Consider the following 15,510-nt stretch of genomic DNA (forward strand, 5'->3'; position numbering starts at 1 on the left):
CTAACACACCATTGTAAAGCAATTATACTCCAATAAAGATGTTAAAACAAAACAAAACAAAACATGTTTTTTAAGCAATATTCTAGTAATCTCCAAACTTCTTTGTACTTACAGCCATCCAAGGAAAAAAAAACCACAACTGTAAATACATATTCTCATAGGAAATTATTACTCTGCATATTTCACACAGTAAAAGAACGAGATAAAGTAAATTTAAGCAGTTCCAATATGCTCCCTCTCCACTCATGCACTCATGGAACTCTCTGCAAGCAAGTGCATGCACGTGCTAGTGAACATTTTAAAAGACTACACGGCAGCCGTCTAAAAGCCGTCAGTGAATTTGGACTTTTTTTCTTTTGAATATACATTCCAGAGTAGCTTGTCTTTAAAACACTCGCTTGTAATCGTCTCCTCATGAAATATACAGAGTAGCAAGCACTCACATAAGTTCTGTCTTCAGGGTTTAAACAGCAAATAGTTGCTCTTTCTAGGAATTATCCCAGGATCCTCTCAAGCCCTTTCTCTACCCTTGAGTCCTGTGTTCCGCAATTCCCAATAGTGATTCTTCTCCAGCTCATCTCCACGAGAAAATCAGGGAAAAGAAATGACATCATAAAACCTCCAAACATCACAATTTAATTCTTCCAGGTACAGAAGAGTTTGCGTTCTCATGAAACTGGCATTTAGCAACAAATCCAATTTAAGTAATATTTACGTACATCTCTTAAACATACTTAAGTTGCTACTTGCCAGGTACCATCAAACGGGTGATAAAAGCCCGATTCCCGCACCCCACCTCACCCCCCGACCCTTACACCCCCCAAGTCCCTCGTCAAAAGCTAAAGGGCCGTTTGGGGCCGGGCGCCGGGTCCCGCAGCCCGAGCCGGAATTGGCAAGCGTCGCCGCCAGAGCCGCTCGAGGGAGGAGCCCAGCGGACACACGGGCAAGTTTCCCGCGGCTGAGGGGACCTGTGCCGCCTGAGGAGAGGGCGCGAAGATCCCCGCCGGCCGTGGGCCGGGCCGCCCGGGCCCCCTGGACACCGCCTCAGCTCCGCTGACCCGGCCGCCACCAGGTGGGCTGGGGGCGCCAGCTAGGAGTGCGGTGAAGGGGCATGGACCCGCAGCCAGGGAGAGCGACGGCGCGCGCCCTCACCCTACCTCGAACAAGTCGAAGTCTCCTGAAGGAACCCGATCGGCGGGGCGGCCGCGGCGCAACAGGATGCTAAAGCCACCCGAGGGGCGTCTCGGCGTCGGCCGGCCGCCGTCGGCCCGCGGGGTTCCGCGCGCCCACCGCGGGAGAAGGTAACAGCCCGGCCGCCCCGGCGCCCACCGCGGGACACTCCGCGCCTGCGCCCCGCCCCCCCCCCGCCGGGACTCCGCCCGCGCGTGCGCGGTTCGGAGTTTTCGCGCCACTGGAGTCTAAGAGGAGGGACCGGAAGTGCCCCTGGGCGGACGGAGAAAGCTTGTAGAAGCTCAGGGCTCGGCGATAGCGGGACGCGGGGGGCGGGGTGGGTGATTTGCCTAAGTGAAAGTGAAAAAAACTCGGAGCCCCCAGACGACAGTTCCACCCATGCGTACAGCGACCGGCTGGGAGCCCGGGAAGCCGAGCGTGCGGCCGCAGTCGCGGAAAGGGGACAGTCACTTCCCGGAAGAGGCGGGGCCGTGGGCGAGAAGGCGCGGAATTCGAAGTGCTCCCCAGGAGCTTTCCGGGGCAGGGTGCTAAGCGCCAAATGGTCGACTTTGCTTGGGGAAGGAAAGAGAAAGTCTTTCCTTTTCTTTTTCTTTTTTTTTTGAGAAGAGAAAATTTAGAAACTTGGAGACAGCAGTAGTTAAGATTCAGGCCAAACTGGTAAATCACGGAAGGGCGTCTTTCAAAACCAAGGAGGAAGGGTTGTCCCGGTAAGTCCCGCAGAACGGTGGAGAGACGGCACCGCCCGGCTCCTTCCACAGGCTCCTTTTCAGTCTGGGTTGAGGGCGAGCTCTGTGTTCGCGTCCCTGTCGCGCCCGCCCCTCCTCCCAAAACACCGTCAGAGGCTCCTTTTGGGTTCAGGAGGACAGCGGTCCGAAGCTCCCGGCCGGATTCAGCCCTGCTTTCCCGCAGTCTCCCCGTCCCTGCGGTTCGCCCCGGCGCGTGGGAGCTGTCCGCCGCGGCTCCGCGCTCTGGCGGCTGTGCCGAGGCCGCTGGGTCCCGAATGTCCTTCCCCCGGGCACTGTGGGGTACACTCCCACGCCTGGTTCAAGGCCATCCAGGGCGAGCCTTCCCTGATCCCCGTGGGCACACTTGGGTGTTCCTCTTTTTTGGTGTTAACTTTGTGTTTTGGAAATACTTCCATTATAGCAGTTACCTTAAGGCATTGTGGTTGTTTATTTACAATGTTTCTTTCCGCTGGCGCGTGCCTACATTTTAAACCCTCTCAATGAACATCGGAACTAAAAAAGTTTAAGTTCCTTGGCTTAGCTTTCAGCGCCTTCTCAACCCGACATTAAGCTACCGCCGCTCTTTACGTTACATGCTGATGTAGCTACGTAATATACTTTCTATACCCCAAAATCTTCCTTTCTAGATGGAAAAAAGGGGTATTTACTGCTAACCCAGAACACCCCCGAAGAAATTGATGTCAAACTTCTGGTCTCCAGTAAGGAAATTCCTACCCTTTTACTTCTAAAGATAATCAAGTATATGTTCCTATTCTGGCCTTTGCTATGATACACATATGACGTAGTCAAAATAGGTGAAAACACTACGACATCTGGCCCAAGTGGTCCTTGTGGGTAAAAGATGGGAAACACAGTTGGGAGGTCTCTGCTTATATGTCACTTCCTTTAAGAAGTCTTCCTTGATGCCCTACACTAGGTAGGATACCTTCTTTAGCTCTATTTACTCCTATAGTTCTCTAGCCTTACTTCTGTGCCTGTACTTGTCACATTGTTATAATTCCCTTTTTATCTCTAATCTCACCTAACCACGGTCCTTAAATGCAGGGCTTGATCTTTCAATATTGTATCTCCAGCACCAAGAAGAATCTGGTAAATAGTAGGCATTTAATAAATATTTATTAATAACGAGTAATTTAAGCCTGGGTTATATTATTCTTCAAAGTTTAAGCTAAATTCATATGAAAATAAAACTGAAGAAATAATAAACACAGCATTAATTAGTGAAGTTATGTGGTAAGTCCTATATAGTACAATCCTGAACTGAAATAAGCATTATACAGTTTACCAAACTTTATATGAAATAGAGTCATCTGCATGGGAATTGGGAAATTTAAAGTAGTTCCTGCTTTATTGTTAAAAAAAATTTGTTTCTAATGTTTCTGCTTAAAACTGAAATAAAACTGGAAAGCTGTTAGTTTAATAAAATGTATATTTTTGCATATCAAACCATTGACCTCTTATGTTCTTTAAATTTGATTCATTAGTGGAATTAGCAAGGTTCTGTGCTTTTCTCACCTCATTCAGTTTTATAATTAACCAATAAAGCTTATTAGCTTTTAAGGAAGTTTTAGGAGCATAAATTGATTTATGGGTACCATATGGTTACATCAAAGGATTTGGTTTTGTTTTAACCTGAAGGGGATTCTTAAGCTCTTTTTTTAAACTAGAAATTCATGTTCTTTCTACCAAGAAATAATATCTGAAATAGAGTGATTTGTTTTTAATACCAAGCTATCAAAATTGGTGATGAGATTCAACAGATATCAGAATCTTGTAATTCATTTGGTTTAATACCTCTCGTTTTGTAGATGGGTTAAATGTCCTCCGAAGGTTGTACAGCTAGTCAGTGTATATTCAAGATCAAAATTTTAGGTTTTCTATCCCAAGTCCAATGCTCTTTCACTAAAGCATATGAATTGAAGCCACTAGTAGGCTATAAAGTTATTTGCTATGGGTTGTTCTGACTTTGTTGATTCACATAAGTATTCTTGCATCACATTAATTCTTAAGAACTATATTAGGAGACTTTTAAGAATATATGTAATATACATTGATTGCATGAGCAGATTGATGTCAATGAAATCATTACATTATAAAAGATAGGAGTAGAGGGCTTCCCTGGTGGCGCAGTGGTTGAGAGTCCGCCTGCTGATGCAGGGGACGCAGGTTCGTGCCCCGGTCCGGGAGGATCCCACATGGCGCGGAGCGGCTGGGCCCGTGAGCCATGGCCGCTGAGCCTGCGCGTCCGGAGCCTGTGCTCCGCAGCAGGAGAGGCCACAACGGTGAGAGGCCCGCGTACCACAAAAAAAAAAAAAAAAGATAGGAGTAGAGACTCACCAAATCTTACATCATAAAAAATTTCAAATTTCACCCTATTAAAATAAAAATGGAAGATAAAATTATACACAGTTTGGGGTGAGTTTGCTATGTGTAGTATTTTTAAATTGTACTTAATGCTGAGCTATTTTCAAGCAACCTTTTCAGGTTGATCATGACCTCATGCAAGAACCATCTGTTCTATCTTTTGAGTATAGTTGTACTTGAATATCTTAAAAGGTGTTGCATTCTGTCCCCTTTTGGAACTTTAAATGCTTTTACAGTCTTACCATTGCTACTTAATATCACTCCAAAGGAAGGGCTGGTGCAAAGAAAGTGACAAGGAATGGGAAATAATAGATCGTGGAAATAGATATTTTAGATTAAGTGCATTTTTAAAACATGTTATGGGGAGTTCCCTGGTGGCCTAGTAGTTAGGATTCTGGGCTTTCACTGCCATGGCCCAGGTTCAGTCCTTGAGTGGAGAACTGAGATCCCACAAGCCACACGGCACAGCCAAAAAAAAAACAAACACGCACATGGTGTAATTTTTTATAAGCTATTTCACATAATTTTTCCCTTTCAGAACTATTGAGGTATTCGTTTAATATTCTGCTTTTACAAGTGATTTTTAAAAGGAGCACAAAGACCTTAGGTTGTAGATCTATTGAAGATAATCCTAAAATAGTATTTTAAAAGAATGTATTACATTTAGAATGCTTTGTAATTTTACATTAATATTTTTTGCATTTTACAACTGGCTATAAGATAGCACCATAAATGAAGTAAATTAACTGGTAACAAACAGAAGTTATGTCACCCTTAAGGAAATTCACTATCCATTACCAGAGAGATGAAGATTTTAAAATATGTTTTAGATTTTTAAATAAGATCATTGTGGCTTCTATGGGGAGGATGATTGCGTGGGTGGTGGGTGGTAAAAAGTAGAAGCAGGGAGGCCATTTAGCAGACTTGGAGACGGGACTTGTTGATCAAGTTGCTGTTAGAGAGTGAAGTAAAGAGATCAAGAATGACTGCTAGGTTTTTGACCTAAGCAACTGGATATTTGGCAATGACTAGGGATAGAACAGTTTTGAGGAGAGATGGTGGAATCAAGAATTAGATGCATATTATGCATCCATGTAAAGATAAAGTAGGAGATTAGATGTTCTTATCAAGAATTCGGAGAAGTTGTCAGATGATGAGGGATAAATATTAAAGAGGGAAAGTGAAGAGAAGTTTCTTTATTATAGAGTATTCAAAGGAGACAGCTCTCTGACTCGAAAAATAATCTTCCTGTGAGTCTTTCTGTTAACTTTCTAGTTCTTATGCCTGCCACCAATCCTTTAAATAGTGTTGCTTGGCATAGTTCTAATCTATTATTTTTTAGTTAAAAGTGGTGAAGGCTATATAAAGTCTTGCAGTTATTCAAGAAGGTCTAATGGAAATTCATTAACGGTAAGTTACTAAGAGAAAGACAAAAAAAAGACTCATTGGGGCATGTTAGAGAGAGAGGCTAGCTCCTAAAAATTGTCCCCTTGGGTCCTATCATTCAGAGAAAAAAGTGGAAAAAAGCACGTTTCACGATAGCAGCAATTCTTTCATGGTTATGAAAGAAACATAGCAGAGCATTACTATTTTACAGGAGTATGCTTGGGGAACACGAGAGATTTTAACCTTTTTCAAATGCATTTCAGTAGATATATTGGGACTCTAGGTCAAGGTACCAAAGTAGTTTAAAAAGGAATTGGATGAAGGTGGTCAAAGGTACAAACTTCCAGTTATAAAATAAGTACTAAGGGTGTCATGTACAGCATGATTAATATCATTAACATTGCTGTACGTTATATGTGAAAGTTGTTAGGAGAGCAAATCCTGAGTTCTCAACACAAGGAAAACAGTTTTTAATTCTGTATCTTTATGGGATGATGGATGTGGTAAACTTACTGTAATCATTTCATGATGTACTTAAGTTAAATCATTATGTTGTACAACTGAACCTTAAGCAGTGCTGTATGTCAGTTGTATCTAAATAAAACTGGAAGAAAAAAATATGGTGACCAGGAAGACTGGCAACGAAAGAGACTTTTTTTTTCCTAGAAAATGTCATATAACTAAGGAAAATGGAGAAGAGAAAACCTTAGCTCAGAGATAGTAACTTAATTTTTACTTTCTGGGACCTAAATGATAATTTTGTTACAGACCTTTTTTCTTTTTGCCTGCGTTTTTCATACTAGTTGTGTTTAGCCATTGTTACAGCTTTGTAGTCTTTGCTCATATTATAATAAAGGAATAGCCAAAATAGATGTCCTAGGTACATATCTGCTCAGCTGCCAGTGCTAGTTGTTCTGTAACATAACCACAGATGCTCATTATTTATTTATTTATTTATTTTATTTTATTTATGTCTGCATTGGGTCTTTGTTGCTGCGCGTGGGCTTTCTCTAGTTGCAGTGAGTGGGGGCTACTCTTTGTTGTGGTGCGTGGGCTTCTCATTACGGTGGTTTCTCTTGTTGTGGAGCATGGGCTCTAGGTGTACGGGCTTCAGTAGTTGTGGCACATGGGCTCAATAGTTGTGGCTTGCGGGCTTTAGAGCGCAGGCTCAGTAGTTGTGGCACACGGGCTTAGTTGCTCCGTGGCATGTGGGATCTTCCCGGACCAGAGCTCGAACCTGTGTCCCCCCCATTGGCAGGTGAATTCTTTACCACTGCACCACCAGGGAAGTCCCAGGATGCTCATTCTTTAAACCAGGTTTATTTCTGACAAAAGAAATTAAAATAACATGAATAATTAAGTTTTAAGTGTAATGATCATATTATATTAAAGACATTACTTATGGGCTTAGTTAAAAGCCCTCTTTGTCTTGCTTAAGGGATCCAATCTGTGGGAATCTTAAAATATTAATAGAATCAGTTCTGGGTTTATTTTTATTTTTCCAGGCATGGCTGCCCCAGTGAATAATATATTCCATTAAGATCCTTAAAAATGTTCAAATGTGCTTGAAATAGAGGACTACAGTTTTTAAGATTGAGTCTACCTCATTAGTGTTTCTCCAATTTTTTTTTCCATCACCCTCAGAAGGAATACAATGTACATCACAGTCTTATACATAAATATGTGTTTGTGTGTGCCATGATAACACTGCAACAGATAACCATGCAACAGTCTTTATTCTTACTATTCATTTATATATGTGTAGTCAGCTTATGTAATGAAGCATTAGAGACATGGTAGGAAGGATTGAACTTTAGAGATGGAAGGGCCAGAGAAAAGATGTGCCTTGCCTAAAACCACATAACTCATTCCTAGGCATTCTGGAGGAAACCAGAAAAAGTGACTCTCTTATCCTTAAAAAGACATACTGAAGTCATATTTGATATTCAGATACTCATAAATATGTAGCACATTGCTTTTTAGTTGACCCATGAACTGTGTCCATATTTCATTACTTAATATTTAGGCAAGACATAAACCATCTAAAGATTTCTAGTTTATTTGCCCAACCTTTATAGATAGGACCACAGTTTTTAGCTTTTTTTTAATTTGAAAAGTAATACAAGCATATAGTTATTTAAAAAATAAACAACACAAAGTAATTTTTCACATCTCTCAAGTCATCCCTAATAAATAACCTATTTTGTACCTGTTTTCATTTCAAAACTTGGAGGCTATTTCATCAGTACAGGTAGACGTATCCATTTTTATTTGCTGCATCATCTATTCCATTGTTTGAATATACCATAATTTGCTTAAAGATATGTCTGTTGTGCTCATTTGGTTCTTCCCAGTGTCTATTATAAACAATGTTACAATGAATATAAATCTGTAAACACTTAAGAGCATATCTTAAAGTAAATTCCTAGGAGAGCTATTGCTAAATCAGGAGATACCTGCGTTTACAAATTTGACAGCTAGCGTCAGGGTCAAATTTAAATGAACTAGGATCAGTTATGATAACGTTCCTTCAGTAGCAACACATTCCGGTATCCAGCGTGAGTCACAAATAAAAGGAAAGCACAATTATCAATAAGAACTTCCCTCTCAAACTCTCTATTTCTGAATTTTGCATGTTGTGGTGGTTAATACTTTATTTCCTTTTCTTTTAAATTTATTTATTTACTTATTTTTGGCGGCGCTGGGCTTCGCTGCTGCACGCGGGCTTTCTCTAGTTGCAGCAAGCAGGGCCCACTCTTCATTGCCGTGCGCGGGCTTCCCACTGCGGTGCCTTCTCTCGCTGCAGAGCACAGGCTCTAGAGCGCAGGCTCTAGAGCGTAGGCTCAGTAGTTGCAGCGCACGGGCTTAGTTCCTCCGCGGCATGTGGGATCTTCCCGGACCAGGGCTCGAACCCTTGTCCCCTGCATTGGCAGGCAGATTCTCAACCACTGTGCCACCAGGGAAGTCCTAGTGATTAACACTTTAAAAGGCTTGTTTCCCTTCATAATAATGCCTTAGGGAATACATGTGCCCCCCACACTTTTTACAGAATTTCTACAACTTTTCACTAACAAAGAGATAAAACCTTGACTCTGAATCCATGTCACAGTGCCACCCACGTTCAATCTGTGGGCCTTCTTGATGTGCAATAGACTATATTAGCACTGGAACCACCATTACTACCTAATGCTTTCTTCTCTGTATTTAAATCTATAATTTTCCTTCTAAAGTGACATATCGGCAAATATTTGTGCAGCTCTTCATAAAAATCAGTGCACAAAATACTACTTAGGGTTACACTGACCACGTTTAAAATTAAGATTCAGAAAAGCTCAGAGAAAATGACAGATAGCCACATTTCCAGCATTTATTTTCTTTGTAGCCATGTACAATTTGAGAACATTTGCTTTTACTATGGACTGTGTTAAAGGAACAGACAATACAGTTACATTTTATTTAGAATGGCTTTACATTGTGGTGATAGCTTTTTGTCTTAATATGTCTTGTATCCTACCTTGTGTTTGTAGAGTGAATTAAGGTCATTATTCAGATGATACATAGTCAGACTTTTACATAGACTGAATCTTCAATGCAAATGCTACATAATATTTTTTATCAAATGATAACAAAGGAAAAGAAAAACAGCTATAGATGTTTAATAAGGAAAAACTGGCCTATAGAAAATACCAAAGCAGGTTACAATAGCAGAGTTTAAGCCAATTTTGTTTTTAAAATGTCATGTACATAGAAAAGAGTTTAACATCAGTTTTCTTTGGAGAGTGGAACTATAGGTGATTTAAAAATATTTTTATTTTAAAAGATTTTTTATTTTCCCACAATGAACATGCATGACCTTGCAATTTAAAAAGCCAATGCTGTTTAAAAAAAAATAATTATGTATTCCTTCAACTCTTCCTTTTCTATCTCCCCACCCCCACTTTTCCATCAGTTTTCCTTCATTAATCTGTTGTGGTTTTTTGTTTGTGTGTTTGCATTCTTCCTTGCTTTTGTCTTTTTGTTTTTCCTGATTATGATAGAGGAGTAGTCCTATTCTCTCTTTAGGTATGTAAATCAAGGAGTGAATTCTCAAGAAGACAAATATACATTACCACATCTGTGGATTTTCTACCAGTCTCTGCATTTGTTAGCTCTTATTAGGTGGCACGAAGCCAATTACCATCTTTTGAGATGGGGTAATTTTTCCTTTTATTTTCCAAATTTCATGCAATATTAATGTGACCATGTGAAAAATTTTATTCTCAGCCACTGCTAAAGACTGCGTGGAAAAGAGGAAAGAATGAGGAGGGACAAGGCAGCCATTGACATTGGTTACATTAAGCTTAAAAATAACTATTTTTCAGTACTATAGAGAAACATATTTGGTAACATGAGTGGATTTTAAGGACAAATTCAGCATGCTATAATCTGTTAATAACTTTTCATCTGTTAGTTGTGTCAGTATTTTTGAAACCACTAAGTGTATTACCACCATTTTTAATGTTTCAGGTGTTCTTGGTTCATTCTGAAGAGCTGACCAATGGAAGAAATAAGAATACTCTGTTATTTATGAATCACCCCACAATAGCTCAGAATACACTTTGAATTTGTGTTCTGAGCTTCTATGTCTTATAACAGTCTTTAGAAAAGTGTGCCTCAAATAACAGCAGATAATCACCAGGATGGGAGTGAATGACTTGTGGCAGATTCTGGAGCCTGTTAAACAACACGTCCACTTGCACAGTCTTGGTGGGAAAACCGTTGCGGTTGATCTGAGTCTCTGGGTATGTGAAGCACAGACAGTCAAAAAAATGATTGGGACAGTCATGAAGCCCCACCTCAGGTAGAGTAAACGTGCTCAGAATATAAATAGATGATTGCATAAGCAGTGGATGTCTTGGTTTTGTTTCCACTTCATTTCCTTTGTTGTTGCTGTTTTACATTTTGAGATTTTAAAATGTAATAACGTGTCTCGATCTGCCATCTCCATATTGATAACACAAATTTGTACCTCGTACCCTTTGAGCTTCAGACTTATATACCTGGCTGCCTATTTTAACATATCCGCAAGGATGCTTCGATGACTAAAAGCCAGAAATTTGGGAGCCATTCTCCCCCTGTTTTGTCCTCCACACATCCAACCCATTAGAAGTCTTGCCAGTTCTACTTCCAGAATATACCCTGCGTTCACAAACTTCTCTCGATGTCCAGAAGCACTGCCTCAGTGGATGCCAACATCTCTTATCTGCCCTGCTGAGATGAAATCTTTGCTAGTTTCCCTCCCTCCTCTCTTGGCCTCCTCCTCCAAACCATCTTCTACATAGCAATTAGAATAATCATAAATCTCCTTTACTAAAAGACACACAGTGGTCTCTCAGTCCAGTCTACTTAAAATAAAATCTTAACAAATAAAATGTTATTGCATATAACATTTTTGATATTAATGTTCTTGCCATTATGTCATACTGCTATGTTGACTTCTGCTATCAATATATGATGATTAATGTATTATTAACTTTTATATTTCAGGAACCTATTTTTTCGTATCTCATATTTAACGCTAATGGATGTAAAACTGGTGTTCGTTATGGAAGGGGAACCCCCAAAGCTGAAAGCTGATGTCATAAGTAAGAGGAATCAGATTCGGTATGGACCTTCGGGAAAAACATGGTCTCAGAAAACAGGGAGATCACATTTTAAATCAGTCTTAAAGGAGGTGAGCATTCAGATATGATCTAATAATTCTGATTTGAATTATAGAGTATATTTTACTCTGATAATGTTTTTCGTTCAGTATCCTTAATACTTACTAACTTTACTGTGACTAGAAGGACAGTGTGAATAGAGAAGAGAGTTTAAGTTTTGGAGTGAAACTCACCTGCTTTCAGATTCTGACTCTGGCCATTAGAAACTCTGAGACAGTGGGCAAGATTTTTAACCTGTCTGCCTCATTTCCTACTCTGTAAAATAGAATAGTAATACTTTACAGGGATATGGTAAAAATTAGAGAAAATATATCTAAAACAACTGGTACATAGTCAGGACTTAATATGTAACATTTTATGACATCTTCAGCACTTAAAGAATTCCCAGAATAGAGGTCTCATTAATTCATACTTTACTCATTCAGGATTAATGAGAGTTCATAGAATACGTATTTGGCTTCCTTTAGGGCTCTGTAGTTTTAAAAAGTACTCAGTTATATTTTAATATATTTATACTTTATAAAATATATATATATATATATATTTTTTTTTTTTTTTTGCGGTACGCGGGCCTCTCACTGTTGTGGCCTCTCCCATTGCGGAGCACAGGCTCCGGACGCGCGTGCTCAGCGGCCGTGGTGCACGGGCCCAGCCGCTCCGCGGCATATGGGATTTTCCGGGACCGGGGCACGAGCCCGTGTCCCCTGCATCGGCAGGCGGACTCTCAACCACTGCGCCACTAGGGAAGCCCTAAAATATATATTTTTATAAAAATGTAAAAAGAAGAGAAATCTATAATACGATAAAGTAAGTAAAACAATAGGAAGCTGTTATTATCTTGTCTCTTTTCATTTATTTTTTTATAAATTTATTTATTTATTTTTGGCTGCGTTGGGTCTTCATTGCTGCTCGGGGGCTTTCTCTAGTTGCGGCAAGCTGGGGCTACTCTTCCTTGAAGTGTGTTGGCTTCTCGTTGCAGTGGCTTCTCTTGTGGAGCACAAGTTCTAGGCACACGGGCTCAGTAGTCGTGGCTCGTGGGCTCTAGAGCACAGGCTCAGTAGTTGTGGTACACGGGCTTAGTTGCTCTGTGGCATGTGAGATCTTCCCCGACCAGGGCTCAAACCCGTGTCCCCCGCATTGGCAGGAGGATTCTTAACCACTGCGCCACCAGGGAAGTCCCCTGTCTCTTTTTTAAGTGTATATATTTTTTAAAATTGCAGTAATCATGCACAAATAATTTTTATCTAGAGTTTTCACTTAACATATCCATGTTTCCCTGTTGCCATATTCTATTCAAAATCATTACTTTAATGATGGTACATGTATGAAGGTATGAAATCATTCCCCATGATTGTATATTGTATTGTATATTGTTTGCTTTTTAGTTCTTCTCTATTATACAGGAAATTATGATGAACATTTTTTTTGTAAGCATAGCTTTTTCTTGTGATTTTAAGATAAAATTACCCAAAGTGGGATTGATAGACCAAAGTTTAGGAGTGATTTTATAACTCTTGCCAATTACTTTCTACCAGTACAGATATGAGATAGGCAATTTCATTGCACCCACAAGATTATTGGATATTAGGAGGTTTATCTTTGTACTATTTAGTATGCAAAATCGAAGACATTTCTTTGTTTATATAATACGTATAAATACATATAATACATATTTAATATGTATTTTTCTTTTAATGGTGAGGTTAAGCATTTAACTTAGTTTTTGTCCCTCTCTGGGTAATGATCATCATATCCTTTCCCCACTTACCTCTTGAGGTTTTACTTTTTCTTTTTTTTGTTGTACGCGGGCCTCTCACTGTTGTGGCCTCTCCCGTTGCGGAGCACAGGCTTCAGACGCGCAGGCTCAGCGGCCATGGCTCACGGGCCCAGCCGCTTCGTGGCATGTGGGATCTTCCCGGACCGAGGCACGAACCCGTGTCCCCTGCATCGGCAGGCGGACTCTCAACCACTGCGCCACCAGGGAAGCCCTACTTTTTCTTTTGTTCATATTCTTTATATACTAAGGAAGTAAACCTTTGATCATATTTGCTTTGAGTTCCTATTCCTGCTTTTCTTTTTAATATTGTCTAAAATGTTAATTTCTTTTAAAAGGTATTGCATAAATTAATAAGCATTTTTCTTCAGAAATTCTATTTTCTATTTTTATCTGATGAAAAATAATAATTTTTAGTTAGTGACTATTCTACCTTAATGACTATCAGTAATTGAAGAAAATATCTGTACTGAATTCTAATTATTTCTTGTGTAATCAGTTCCTGGAAATATCTATGGTTTACATACTTAAGGCATTAAATACCCAGTATAAAGCAAAAAGATGTTTATGTCCTTTTGAGAAAATTGCTCTATTCCTATTTCTTTATTTCTCTAATTGTGGTGGTCTTAGGCATTTTGTATTGGTTCAATGTTGCCTGCCCATTAATCATTATCATATTTCTGTACACTCAGTTACTAAGCCTTACGTTCTCCTAATCGACTGCCATTTTTAGTTACAAGCATGAAAAGCACACGTTAGTCATCCAACACAACCTCCACCCCACGTGTTAGAGACTTAGGGTAGAGGAAATTGCAACCAACCTCATCACAAATTCTGTGCTGGTTTTTGAAAAGAGTTGGAACAGAATCTGAAATGACTTTTAAACTCTTGTTGTTTTTTGTGAAAGGATACTTTTTATGTATGGGTAAATTAGAAACAACTATGGTGTTGCAGTAAAGCAGCACCTATAACAAAACTGTCTCTCTGAAGTCACCCAGCCAGAGTTCTGAAAAGCACCTTTTTTTTTGACATAGTACTTTGTCTTTCTGAACCTTGTCCACATTGGGCAACATCTGGCAGAGGTTTTTATTACATCATATAGCATGCAAACAATTAATCAGTTAAAGCAAAAGAGATGATATTTTTTCTGTCTCTAGAAACTAGGTAAATAGCCTCTTTTCCTCACCGTATCCAGTATTCCTCAGCGATAGAATGAGAGTATCGCATATGACAAGAAAGAATGCACTAGGCTGTAAAGCTAAACTATAAGCTACTCAGCTGGGTTAAATTCATAACCCCAAGAAAACTGCAAATTGATATAAACATCCTGTACAGACATTTGACTTACTAGGAGCACTCCAACAACGGACCCCTGTGTGGTTCCCCATAATGTGAGAGTTTCATCGTACAGGGGAGGTGATAAGAAGTGAACTTTAAGGTCTCAAGCCAAAATTGTATAATAGCGTCTTCTTTGGAAGAGCTCATACTGGGATGATCATCATGTGAGAAGAATTGCTGTAGTTTTACAGATGTAAATGTTAATGTGATTAATTATTATTATGTCAGGATATTTCCAGACTCTTGAGATAGTAGCATTGAATAAAACAATGAAAACTGCATATTCATTACTTTTAAAAGTACTTTTTAAGTTAATTTTTAATCGAATATGGATTGCTTTTTAATTGACATTAAAATTTTTAGCTTTTCCTTACAGAAAATTTTAAATGAATACAAAAGTAGCCCATCACCAATCTTTAACAATTATCAACTCTTGACCAATTTTGTTTCATCTATACTCACACCCACTCCTCTACTCCCACATTTTTTTTTTTTAACATCTGTATTGGAGTATAATTGCTTTACAATGGTGTGTTATTTTCTGCTTTATAACAAAGTGAATCAGCTCTACATATACATATATCCCCATATCTCCTCCCTCTTGCGTCTCATCCCCATATCTCCTCCCTCTTGCATCTCCCTCCATCCTTCCTACACCACCCTTCTAGGTGGTCACAAAGCACCGAGCTGATCTCCCTGTGCTATGCAGCTGCTTCCCACTAGCTATCTATTTTACATTTGGTAGTGTATATATGTCCATGCCACTGTCTCACTTCATCCCAGCTTACCCTTCCCACACCCCAGGTCCTCAAGTCCATTCTCTACGTTTGCGTCTTTATTCCTGTCCTGCCTCTAGGTTCTTCAGAACCATTTCTTTTTTTTAGATTCCATATGTATGTGTTAGCCATATGGTGTTTGTTTTTCTCTTTCTGACTTACTTCACTCTGTATGACAGTCTCTAGGTCCATTCACTTCACTACAAATAACTCAATTTCATTTCTTTTTATGG

General features: G+C 39.7%; 2 protein-coding genes across 10 annotated transcripts in view; one reads left to right on the forward strand and one right to left on the reverse strand.

Moving 5' to 3' along the window:
* Positions 1-1,326, reverse strand: part of SMC6 (structural maintenance of chromosomes 6) — a 75,725-nt gene extending 74,399 nt beyond the window's left edge. For 5 of the 6 annotated variants that reach the window (XM_028496692.2, XM_028496691.2, XM_007127334.4 and 2 more), the window contains exon 1: positions 1,158-1,326. The gene's annotated coding sequence lies outside the window, so the exon portion shown is untranslated. Of the gene's footprint in view, positions 1-443; positions 579-1,157 lie in introns of all 6 variants that reach the window. The other variant, XM_007127335.4, reaches the window with a different exon arrangement.
* A 232-nt stretch (positions 1,327-1,558) lies between these two features.
* GEN1 (GEN1 Holliday junction 5' flap endonuclease) overlaps positions 1,559-15,510 on the forward strand; it is a 30,794-nt gene continuing 16,842 nt past the window's right edge. For 2 of the 4 annotated variants that reach the window (XM_028497008.2, XM_007127337.2), the window contains exons 1-3: positions 1,559-1,898; positions 10,194-10,527; positions 11,214-11,400. In XM_028497008.2, coding sequence (XP_028352809.2) covers positions 10,367-10,527; positions 11,214-11,400 — 348 coding nt within the window. In that variant the 5' untranslated portion in view covers positions 1,559-1,898; positions 10,194-10,366. Of the gene's footprint in view, positions 1,899-2,563; positions 2,636-9,640; positions 10,528-11,213; positions 11,401-15,510 lie in introns of those variants that run through there. The other 2 variants (XM_028497009.2, XM_028497010.2) reach the window with 2 other exon arrangements.

The sequence above is a fragment of the Physeter macrocephalus genome, chromosome 12, assembly GCF_002837175.3.
Source record: "Physeter macrocephalus isolate SW-GA chromosome 12, ASM283717v5, whole genome shotgun sequence".
Classification (NCBI taxonomy): Eukaryota; Metazoa; Chordata; class Mammalia; order Artiodactyla; family Physeteridae; genus Physeter; species Physeter macrocephalus.